We start from the raw sequence: 12736 nt of genomic DNA on the forward strand, positions 1-12736 counted from the left end.
ATGGTGTATTAAGCCTAATATAAATAAAAAAAAATAACTATTTAGTTTTAGAAGTATATATCTTTTTAATTTTTATATTTATTTAATTTTAATAAAAATTTTATTTTTTCATATTATTTTTTTTTAATTTGTTATCTCAAAATATCATATCATAACATTAAAGAAATATTATTACTATTAATATTATATTATGTTATTAGATTAAATGTGAATAAAAATATAATTTTCACATAACTTTTTTAACTTCGGTTAAACCTCTTGATCTTTTATTTTTACAATTCTTTGACCGGTGGTTTTGACAACCATGATTGTGGTTAGAAATTTTATCAAAATCACTTATTAAGAAATCGATTGAACTAAAAACTTAAGCTAATAGTTAAGGTCCAATTATATTGCACACACCTTCACACATAGATGCTCATGGGCTTGCAACGTGTACAATTAAACTTTTAAGTTCAAACAGATAGTTAAGACTCAATCATAAATCTATACTATATAAACGAGAATTTAGAATAAATGTTTTAGAGGCTTTTTGGATGAGTTGGCACCCTAAGAGCAAAGAAAATAAAATAATACTCTACATTGATATATTATTTATTGTTAATTATTAACCCATTAATTAAAATAATAAGAGAAAGTAAGAGTTATAGGAAAATGAAAAACAAATCGAAGAAAATCCAAAAGTCATAAATAAACCTATATATAAAGCATGATATCGTATTCCACAATTATATTCATTGATCACTGAAAATCAAAGTCCATATCGACCTTTAATTTTGATTATGTATTAGTTTTGTTCTTCACACTCTTATAATATAATCTATAATTTGTTCTTACTTCAAATAATATAGTCTTATAATCATTAAGAGATTCAAATTTATTTAGGAAATGTTGTTGATAAACTGTATGAATAGCATTTTCTTAAATAATTGGAAGAATTTAGACTTTGATATCTCCAATTGAAGAAATCTGATGGAAATAGAAGAGGTATGGAAAACTAAAATCGGGAAAAACAAAGGTGTAAAAAATTACAGGAAATCGTTATGTTTCCGAAGGTAATCATTCGATTTTTTTTTCATGTGTAGTAATTATTTTGTTCTTAATTGTGTCGTTTTACACCTCTCGCTACTTTATCTATGTTTTCTTTTTTATTTGTATTTTTTTTCAAACTGACTAAAATAAAGATTTTTATATATTTGCTTTGTTTTTAGTATAAGTTGCTAGATGTAATCATTTCAATTTGTTAACTCTAACTAAATTTTGGATTTTTGGCTTTATACGAACTCAATTATTAGGTTTAATTGGAGTTAGATTAATTTTCTAGATTCAGAACTTGGTGAAGTCCACTATTTTTTTAGTTTGGATTTATCTAATTCATATGGATTGATTTTTTATTTTATTTTTATGCATTTTGGTACGAACAAATATAAAGTTTCACACAATAGTTGTTCATTGAAGTTGGACATATATTGAAGAAAATAATTAAAGATGTATTGAAATATTCTTATAATAAAGTTTATTTCAATTATAAATCATATTTTTTCAAATTATTAATCTAAGTTCATTTCTCGTTTTTTAATCATGGATTTTATATTATTATTATTATTATTATTATTATTATCAAGAAGTTAAGTTTATTTTTTACCCAATCAAGTAAACAGAGAGATTTTAACCGTCCAATACACTTATAAAATATTTATTCTAAAAGCAATTTAGATTATGCTAGATATGAACTCAAAATGAAAGTAAATAAAAAATAATGTTTGATACTTAAAATCCTAAAATATACATTAATTATGAGAAATTGAGATAATATTTTGCAACACTGACTTTTATAGTTATTAACCATTATATTATGGTTTGAACAAAGTTATTAGTATTTCAAGAGTTTTTATTAGTTATTTTTACGTAAGAAATTTCTCTTATGAACTAATGTATTAAGTTAGTATTTTTTAAAGGACAACAAAAGACTTTCCTACTTAGTAAATTAATGTTTTAGTAATTAAGTTTTACAATAGTTTTATGTGCACCATAAATGATAATAAGTTAAATCGTAGCATTTTTATATATTCACTTCTATCTTCAGTTCTTAAAATTTATTAATTATAATTGTTATTTATTTCAAATGAAAATTATTTATTTGGATCGTCATATCCCTTTCATTTATTGTCATTGATATAAATTTTTAAGTAGGTTGATATTAATGTGTATGTGATATAGAGATAAGTCATATGCAGTATTATACTACTTTTAGAATCAAATTATAATCATTTGTTTTTAAATTTTTTATTCATGTACTTGATATTTCTTCCAATAAAAATCATAATTGTAGTTCATTTGATCTTGAGTTTTATAAGATTGTGTTTGTATTCACTGCATTCTTACTCAGTTGATATACCATTAATTCAAATATATTGACATTATGAAAAATATATTCATGGTAGTATTCAATTTATATGAATAAACACGATACATGAATTATATAAAAAATTTAAACATAAATTATGTGTATTTTATTATTTTTTTATTACTATAAATATATTTATTTTGCGACATATACTTTTTATATTATATTGAAAACGGTGTCAAAAAAATAATAACATTTTTTATAATAATCCAGATATTAATATTAAAAAAATAATTATCATTTCTATCAAAAATTACAAAAAATTGTAATATATTAATAAATAACTAATTATTAAAATAGTTAAATATTACACAATTATTAAAATAACTAAATACTGCACAACGCGTGGATCTCTAACTAGTCTTATATTAATTTCTGACAAAGTTATGGTAGATCAAAACATTTACTTTGAAAAATTTAACCGAATATTACTAATTAATATCTTTAAAATTCAATAATTATTTTTAATATTTATTAAATCGTTACATCATTTAATATTTTTAATATTAAGTAAAAGCAACTTTTTTTTTTTTTTTGTAGGAATATAAGCAACTTTTAATTTCATGAAACAATGATTTACAACAATAAACAAATGGGAATTTAAATATCGAAATGAAATCAAGAGGGTTTTTTTAATTATTGATAGAAGAAATCAAGAGGCATTATTGTAGTGTGTAAAAAAAAATATATCAGAATAATTTCTGAAAATATCTAAAATAATTACTTTCCGAAATGAAAATAATTTCCCAGCAACATAGACAAGACAGAAAGCTAAAGCTTCTGTTACAATACCCAAGTCAAAAACACTGGTAACTGTTAATACCCTAACCGGGAAAAGGTCTTCTCACTCAACCCACGCCGGCGAGGATTAGCCGTCATAAAAGATGAAGACGGTGGCCCTAGTAAGCGGCGGAAAGGACAGCTGTTATGCGATGATGAAATGCATCCAATACGGTCACCAGGTTCATGTTTTACTCACTGCTTTCCATTTCCTAATTATGATTTGTACTCATTCCGAATGTTTTGGATCCCTATTTGATAGATTGTTGCTCTGGCAAACCTTCTACCTGCTGATGATTCAGTGGATGAGTTGGATAGTTACATGTATCAAACTGTGAGTCTCTCTATTTGTTATTTTCAAGATTTTTCTTTGTATATTTTTCTAGTTGTGCATGTGAATTGATCTATTTTCTATTTAAGCTTCAATCTATAATGTACTGAAGCTGTACACGTGATAAACAAAGGATGCTGCTAGAGTTTGGCTCTTATGTTTTTGTATCCTTCTGTTTGTAGGTTGGGCACAAAATAATTGTCAGCTATGCAGAATGCATGGGAGTCCCATTGTTCAGAAGGCGAATCCAAGGATCTTCCAGGCAAGCTGAAGAATGTTTAATCATTCTCAAGAATAAATTGCGTAATTCCGCTAATGAAGATAACTACATGTCTCAATTTGCTAGACATTTAACATGTGCTACAAGTGCACTTTATTCTATTTTAGGTTGCTATTCAAATGTCATAAAACTTGTTGTATAAAGTTTGTACAATGAAAAGGTAAAGGTTAAATTTTAGTTAAACGTTCCTCATTTTCCAAAATAGGTCAATGTAGATGTAATGATATCGGATCAGATTTTCTGACAATACATGTGCATTGTGCAGGAATCAAAAACTTAATTACAGGACAACTCCAGGTGATGAAGTTGAAGATATGTTCATTTTGTTAAATGAAGTTAAAAGACAAATACCCTCTATCGCAGCTGTGTCTTCTGGTGCAATTGCATCTGACTATCAGCGGCTAAGAGTAGAAAGTGTTTGTTCAAGGTTAGGGCTTGTTTCTCTGGCATATTTGTGGAGACAAGATCAGTCAATGCTCCTCCAAGAAATGGTAAATTGTATTTGATCTTTTTTAATGCTAATTTTTGTTACTATTTTCTCACTTTTGATTTTGTTCAACCAGATAACAAACAGGATCTTAGCTATCACTGTAAAGGTACTACTTGCTTACACTATTGTACTCAACTCTTGGTAATTGATGCTTAACTTCTATCTGTGTGCTTTACAAAGAAATGCATTTTCTCTGACATTTAATCTGTAGGATATTGTATCTTTGCTGATTCATTGTCATTGAGTACTTTCCTGTAATGTGTGAACCAAGAATGAAAAACTGTGAGATCATGAAATACTACTTCTGTTGTTGATTCTCATCTCCTGAATATCTGATCCTTGTGGTTGTGTATGATTTGCTCACTCTTGAATACCAGCTTTAACCGGCTTTTTTGTTTAATTTCAGTTGGTGCATCTTTGAAGTAAATGAATGATTAATTCCAGTTTATGGTAAAGAGTTCTAAAATTTCAAAAGCAGATATTAGTGCCCTAGTATGAAATGAGAAACAACCATGTTTTATACGCATATCAGTGTTAAGAAACAAGGCCGCCTGGACCGCCTAGGCGCCCAAAATCGAGAATCCGCCCCAATTTTCTCCGATTAGTCTCTCAAGGACATTTTTTTTTTACCCCTAGGTGATTTTTAGCCGCCTGAGCTCCACCTAGGCTGCCTGGATGTCGCCTAGACTGCCTAGCCGCCCAAGCGACGATGAACATAAGTGTTTATTATTATTATTTTTTCTTTATTATAATTCACTTTTGAACATTGTCTTATGGTTATTCGTGAACAGTGTTTATCATTTTTTGATATTTGGTTTAATTGCGTTCTCTATTTTTTTCATAATATGATTTAAGACTTTAAGGACATAGTTTCATAGTTTTGGTGAATTATATTACTTGTGAACGTTATACTTTATTTGTTTGAGTTGTTTCAATGATATTGTTGTTGAAATATTGATGTTTGCACATTTTTAAAGATATATGCTACAAATATACGTGTTTTTCTATATTAAATCATTTTATATTATTATTTTTAGATGGTATAATACATATTTTAATTGAATTTATATAACAATTTGTTGATTAATAAATAAAAAATACAAATCTGATTAATCCCCGATTAATCCTCGAAGGCCTTGTCCGCCCGACTTGCTCCTTACGTTTTTTACAACCTTGACACATATCTTGTGCATAAATATTTTTGAGGGAGGGGACTGATAAGAGAGAGAGAAATGTTGGTGTACCAAATGTCCCATGGGCCTAAAGTGTGGAATATTTATTCAAGAAGTCAGAAAGGGACATGTGCATAGCAGACTGAGCTGGAGTTTGTTAGTTCTTGGGGAGAGTGAGAGAAAAAGGGAGAGGCTGGTAGTTATTTAGGAACTTCATTTTGGGTCTCATAGCTATTTCTTTTCATTTCTTATTGTTCCTTCATGGTTGTTATTGTTATCTTCATAAGTTGGGTAGAAAAACTTCTATGAACTTTCTCTCCTTCTTTTCTTATCTGTGTGTTTTCTCTGTGATTCTTATTTAGATATTTTTGAAGTTTTTGGATGGCTTGTTAATTCATGAATGCTTCAGAATACTTTTCTTTCGATGCAATAGGTTGCAGCCATGGGATTGGATCCAGCAAAGCACTTAGGCAAAGGAATAGCTTCTTTGGAATCCTATCTGCATAAGTTGAAAGAGTGATTCTTTTCTTACCCTCATTGTACTATTGTGTTCTTGAAGCATAACCATATGCCTGTGTCACTTACTATGTTACCATTCTGGCAGGTTGTATGGCATTAATGTTTGTGGCGAGGGAGGAGAATATGAAACGTTGACCCTTGACTGCCCACTCTTTGTCGTAAGTTTACCATGTGAATCCTTTTCCAGAGATAAACATCATCCAGCTACTTTTTCAACGCCAGATTTACTTGTTTATCATGTTATCTATTCTTCCATTATTTTGTGGAGATTCCAGTTCCTTCTTTTGTCTTTCTTTTTGGAAAAAAGCATCCTAAGGCCCCTGATTTTCTTGATTTTTTGAATTTTTTTTGTCAATTAAGTCTGATCTTTCAATTTGGTAAATTGAGCCCTCAATCAATTATAATCACACACAATATTGAGCCCCTACTAGCAGGATGATGATCAAACTCGGTTAATAGTGTGACCTATTTCATTTGCATCTGACATTACAATTCTGACAGGTCTTTCTCCCAATTTAAAGAAACAAAAAGATTTGTTATCATTCTCCTTTCTAACTGTAAAAAATGTAACGTCACACACAGATAAAATGGGCCACATGCTTTTAGTCGATTTGATGTTTGTCCCAGAATCAAGGAATCAAAGTGTGTCATTATAAATGCTCAAGGGCTCAATTTGTCAAATTGAAAGATCAGATCAGAGGGTCTCAGAATGGTTAATTTTCCTTCTTTTTTTCCTTGTCAACTGATATACGAATTGCTATGGGAGTTTTTGTTCTTGTTAATTTTATCATGTCTTCGTGTTTTTTTCAAGTTCTATCATCTGGCATCTTTTTTTCCTTTTCCCCCTCAGTTTCTCCCCAAATCCTGTCATCGTGACATTTTAAGTTTTAGAATTGCAGAATTGTGCTGGATGAGTTTAAAATTATACGACACTCTTCAGATTCTATAGCTCCAGTTGGGGTCATTCATCCTTTAGCACTTCACCTGGAGAATAAAGAGAAGACTGCTTTATCAAGCGGCAATGAAAAAATCGACGTCTTGTGCAAAGAAAAAACAGGTTCTGTATTTGAAGTTGAAGGAGACTGTTCAAAAAGAAATGAGACTACTTGTCAGCCTACTGCTGAAATCTCTGATTTGGATGAAGTTGTATGTGATAGACTTCTCATCTCTAGAACAAAGAAGAAAGATATGTTTTCTATTTCATGCTGGTTGCAAGATTCATGCAAAACTTCAGCAGGTAAACATTTAATTTTTTGTCATGCATGCAATTCTTGTCATTCTCTGATCCTCTGTTTTTTTATTGTCAGCTTTGCATGAAGATCTAAGGGTTGTTCTAAAGCACATTGAATCACAACTTGCAAAATATAGTTTGGGTTGGGAGCATGTTCTGTATATACATCTTTATGTTGCTGATATGAATGAATTTGCCGCAGCAAATGAGATGTATGTTAGATTCATTACACAGGAGAAGTGCCCTTTTGGTGTTCCATCTCGCAGTACAATAGAGTTGCCTTTGTTGCAAGTGGATATTGGAAGGGCATACGTTGAAGTTCTAGTGGCAAATGACCATGGAAAAAGTGTATTGCATGTACAAAGTATTTCCTCATGGGCACCTAGTTGCATTGGACCATATAGCCAGGTATTAACTTCTTAATTTTCTGCCTCGTGCTGCGGTTAATGCCAAAATTGTTTCTTTGCGTTTTATTTGTGAGAATGATCTTAATTCCAATGAATAGAGATTGTCTTGTGTACCTAGAATGCAGGATTATGAGCAATCTTCTACTTCAAAGATAAGAAGTGAACTTCAATGATGTGCTTAATCTTTTGTTCATATTGTTCTGTAGTTGATCAAAGTTTCCCTTTCCCTGGGCTTCTATGATGGACTGTTTCTGCTTTAATTATCTTTCTTCCAGGCAACCTTGCATAAGGAAATGATTCACATGGCTGGGCAATTAGGGCTTGACCCTCCGACGATGTCCCTTTGCAATGGAGGCCCCATTGCGGAGCTGGAACAAGCCCTAAAAAACAGCGAAGCAGTGGCAAAATTCTTCAACTGTTCAATAAGTACCTCTGCTATTGTCTTTACAATTTACTGTTCAAAAAACATTCCATTGTCAGAGAGACATAAGATTCATGACATGCAAGACTCTTTTCTTAAGCAGATGAGGATACTTGAACTAGATGAGCAAGGCTCGCGTAAAGTTCTTGATCCTATATTTCTATATGTACTTGTGCCTGATCTACCCAAAAGGTAATTCTTGTAGATTGGTTTGGTTTTTTAATATGAAAATCTAGTTCTAATGGGAATCTTTATTCACCTTCCTTACATAACCTTATTTTCTTATCTATTAGCTATTAGAAGTCCTTTTGTCTCCTATGTGTGCATATGTTATAATTTGGAGATAAGATATTGAATGACTAGACTTAGCTGTAGTGAAATACTGATTCTTGTTATATTGATAGAGCAGTTTCTCTAAGGAGTATCTACAATGTCTGTCCTGAATCAAATAATTTCAACTAATTAGTGCCATGAAATGATAAATATATTCCAACTTTCTTCAAATAATTTTGGGGGCAGTCATGCATACATAATCAATATGAATAAAAATTTATGGATGTTTTCTTCATAGAACATGGTACTAGGTGTAAAATATTGATTTCCCTTTTTGTTGGTGCAGTTTTTCTCTTGCCAAGATGAGTCACAACATTATCATAATGCTTTATTTCTTTTCAGACCTTAGCATTCATATTATGTCCTTTCTTTGTGAAAAAATATGTCCAAGGGGAAAAAAAACATTATCTTGGACTTCTGTTCTTCCTTGTTGATTCCTTCTTTATTATGGGTTCCCAGTTGCTAGAATAACATATTGCTGATGTAGCGTTTGTCAATTATTTTGAGACCTTCACAAAAAAGGAGTTCTGCTAGCCATATATTGAAATAGTTGCTGTTTATTGCAGAGCACTTGTTGAAGTAAAGCCTCTTCTTTTTGTCTCAAAGGAAGAAGACATGGAAAATGTAACTATTCATAATAAATCTACCACAGTGCCTAGTAATAGTTGGGGTTTTCAGCCTGCAAGTTGGCATGATACTTGCATTCAGAAATGTGTTGTGAATCAGAAAACATGTGCAGTTATTTTGTCTATTACAAAAGACACTGTTGCAAAAATTAGCTCCGAATCAGATTCCGGAGAGAACGATGGAGGCTACCAAAAGCCTCTCACTAAGGAGGAAATGCCAAGGGTTTCAAGATTTTGCATTTATCTTCTTGACAGAGTGGTTCTGGAGAATGACTTTTCATGGGAAGACATAATGGTCAGTATCATAACCCCATTTTCCCATTAGGATCTCTTTGCTTTGTTCTTAACTATGTTGAATCATAATTTGGTTTTGGGAATCTAGAGTCATGTCTTGCATTATTAGTTATTTCCCCCGAATCTTAAGAACAAAATTGCATGTGAATATCAGTAATTGATAAAGAGAAGTGTAAAGTGTAAATGGGAGAACGTAACAACCCGTACCCCAGCTAACTTGTTCCTTTTATATTTTGTTTTGTTTTCATAGACATTGAGGTTTTACTTCCCAACAAGTCTCGACGTAACTATGGAGAAACTTTCGGTGGAGTTGACAAGTGCTTTCAAAGAACTTTCTGAAACAGGCAAAAAGATTGAAATTGGGATAGAGCCTCCTATGTTCAATATTGTTCCAGTGTTGGGTGCTGGGAAGTCTTCGGGATCGATGGATGATGTAATCACCTGTGAATTATTAGCTCAGAAATCCTGAATCTTGTTGTTTATCTGGTATTGACCAAGGACAATGATATACTATTATTATGCATGCATTTCAACTTTTCATTGATTGATCTTGGAAATTTTGTTGTGGTTATTTGATATAATTGATGTATTATAATTTCATTATTTATGGAGGCAGGAAACGAGGGCGAGCCTTGGCGCAACGGTAAAACGTTGTTGCCGTGTGACCTGAGGTCACGGGTTCGAGTCTTAGGAGCGGCCTCTTGCCAATTAAATTGGCAAGGAAAGGCTTGCCCCCAATACACCCTTGTGGTGGGACCCCTCCCCGGACCCTCGCTCAGCGGGGACGCGTAATGCGACCGGGCCGCCCTTTTTTTTTTTATGGAGGCAGGAAACATATTTGTTTATATTTAGAGTCAAAATTTTGGATATTGGATTTGCCACAATTTGACGTTTGGGTGCATTATATCAGGTCATTTGATCATTTACTTCATTTTTTTACGCACTTAGTGTTTTTTTCTTTTCTTTTTTAAAATAAAGAAAAAACTCTTAGCATTGTATCATATGGATATACTGAAGTGTTCCTAGGAACCTTAATAACCAAATATGAAAGTTTATATCTAATTGTGAATGACTAAATACTATATGATCATAAGGCTCATGTGATCAAAATCAATATGGGACTATAATTGTTAATGGTAGTGGTCAATTGTGAGTAAAATTAAAGTAAGAGTTTATTGACAAATAAAGGAGTGTTAAGAATGAGGAATTAATTCTAGCTTTTGCTGTTCTTTTCATGTGCTAAATCAGTCTCATTATAGTTGAGCTAGTACAGAAACAGAATGACATAATGCATCTTCAATGGATCAATTACTCAAAAAAAAAAAAAAAAAATTGAAAAAACTCAAACTTCTTAAATTTTTGCTACTTATGGAAACGAATCTTTTAATTTTACACTACACCTTTTTGTTTGCATCGAAGTAGAATTTCTTTTCAGTTTTAACCATAGCTAATTACTCCTGTCCTACGGATGTATGAAAAAATAAAATAAAAAATTCACTTTTACAGGGAGCTGGTAATGTATATATAAATAAAGAGAAAGGAAATTATTGTAGTTTTTGTTATATAGTTTATTCGATTTATAGGTTCAAGACACGTTAGATACGTTTTAGATGGATCCTCTCTCAATTAAAGCTCTTTGTATATGCTAGGACTCGAACTCGAGATCTAGCTTAAGCGATTTGAGGTCCTTAACCACTCAAACCAACCTTAATTGGTAGTTGTGGATTATTTTTAATAACAAATTTTATACATACATATGTCTACATTAACAAATTGCTCAAATGTAAATATAAGAATTAAAAACAAGGCTTAATACATCATTTATCCTTTGAACTTGTTCAAAAAGTTTGATTGGCTCTCTGAATTTTCAAACATACAATGATTTTTCAGGATAAAAAAGTAAAAATAAATAAGTACATGGATAAAAAATGAAATTAGTCTAGAGATAGAAAAGTATAAATAAATGAGTAAGGATCAAGCAAAAAATAAAATTTGGTTAAAAATATTTTTTGAGGAAAAAAACTAAAAATATATAAGTACAAAGTGAAATTAATCCAATAAAAAAAATATAAATAAATAAACATACAGACCAAAACAAAATTAAAAAATAAAATAGAGATTAAAATAGAATTTTATTAGGAGGGTGGATGTTAACGTAGTAAAAAAAAGAGGAAAATGAATAGAAAACTTTAGGGGATTGAGTAATGAGATTAGAGGTGTCAGGGTAAACTCAAAACTAAAAAATGGTAGAGGATACCAGTGGCGAAGACAAGATTGTTCGGTTTGGGTGGGGGGGGGCAATGCACTTTTTTTCGGTTATTTGCAGGGGGGGTCCGATTTTACACGTGGTGTATAAATTTTTTTTTTTTGCTAAATTGAACTTGTTTATTATTTTATTTTTTTGTATATATACGTGTTATAATTAGAATGGTTAAGAACTAATGTAAAACTTTTCAAAGTTAAATTGTATATTGTGTTTAACATTCTTTAACATAAAAAAATGTGTTTAATAGAAAAAATTCGGATTTACTATGGCCTAATTGACCAAAAAAATTAGAAATTTGGATTTAATTAGAGCTTTACAGACCAAAAACATTAGAAATTTAGATTTAGAGATGGCCTAATAAGCCCGAAAAAATTAGAATTTTAGATTTAGAAAGGATCTAACAGGACCTGAACCAATTTTGTGATGTTACTTCAGTATCCGATCTAAATTTCTTACACCAACCAAAAGGAGTTTTTTTTTTATTATAATAAAAATAAAAGCATGTAAGTTAATGTTTGATTGGCAAAAAGAGGCAAGTTGTTTGCTTCTTCTTATTCTTATTATAGTTTATAATGTTTTTTTTTAAAAAAAATTCTTGCCTCTTCAAATTTATATATTTGCATCCACTTCCTTGCCTCTTGGTAATGCTTTTTAATTTTTCAAATGCTATTTTTTCTCTTAATCTGCCCACAACAAATCTTTAATTAATATGAATTAAGGTGTAATGTCTGGCAGGATATAATGAAATAAAATGCAAATAGTAATGTCTAAAATTTCAAATAATTTAATCATTTACAAAATGATAGAATATAAGAGTATTTTTCTGATTATAAAGTCCTTATATCTGCATAGGCTTCAATCATAAAATTAGTAAGAATATATAATCGCCCTGTTTGGTAAAGAGCGTTTTGGGATAAAAAGAGCGGTTTTGACCAACTTTAGAGGTTTGACTACTGAAACCGCTGATTGGAGTGTTTGGTGGAGAGAGGTTTGGGATGAAAACGCTAATTTAGAAAAAGCTTTTAAAATGAGCCTTTTCAATTAGCGTTTTGCAATATTAAAATTAATGGACTTCTTTAACCCTAATAGATAGACTCCCTCTTCTCCTGCGCCAAAATTAATGCCCTTATTCGTATTTTTGCACAAACCACTATTATTAATCAGCTAATTTTTACCAAA

General features: G+C 30.8%; 1 protein-coding gene across 1 annotated transcript; it reads left to right on the forward strand.

Annotated features, from left to right (window-relative positions):
• Window positions 1-3156: 3156 nt before the first annotated feature.
• Window positions 3157-9831, forward strand: LOC136206015 (diphthine--ammonia ligase). Its single transcript, XM_065996911.1, has 12 exons — window positions 3157-3369; window positions 3450-3521; window positions 3701-3780; window positions 4064-4289; window positions 4362-4394; window positions 5894-5976; window positions 6065-6137; window positions 6871-7216; window positions 7287-7618; window positions 7893-8230; window positions 8938-9292; window positions 9542-9831. The coding sequence occupies exons 1-12, from the start codon at window positions 3292-3294 to the stop codon at window positions 9758-9760; spliced, it is 2235 nt and encodes a 744-aa protein (XP_065852983.1). The 5' UTR covers window positions 3157-3291; the 3' UTR covers window positions 9761-9831.
• Window positions 9832-12736: the final 2905 nt, after the last annotated feature.

This window comes from Euphorbia lathyris, chromosome 9 (genome assembly GCF_963576675.1).
Source record: "Euphorbia lathyris chromosome 9, ddEupLath1.1, whole genome shotgun sequence".
NCBI lineage: Eukaryota > Viridiplantae > Streptophyta > Magnoliopsida > Malpighiales > Euphorbiaceae > Euphorbia > Euphorbia lathyris.

Bases quoted from the DNA above. Each gene is read 5' to 3' on its own strand.
- LOC136206015 (XM_065996911.1), top strand. From the start codon at position 3,292: ATGAAGACGGTGGCCCTAGTAAGCGGCGGAAAGGACAGCTGTTATGCG. The intron at 3,522-3,700 runs GTGAGTCTCTCT...TTCTGTTTGTAG, and splicing joins ATAGTTACATGTATCAAACT to GTTGGGCACAAAATAATTGT. The intron at 9,293-9,541 runs GTCAGTATCATA...TTGTTTTCATAG, and splicing joins TTTCATGGGAAGACATAATG to ACATTGAGGTTTTACTTCCC.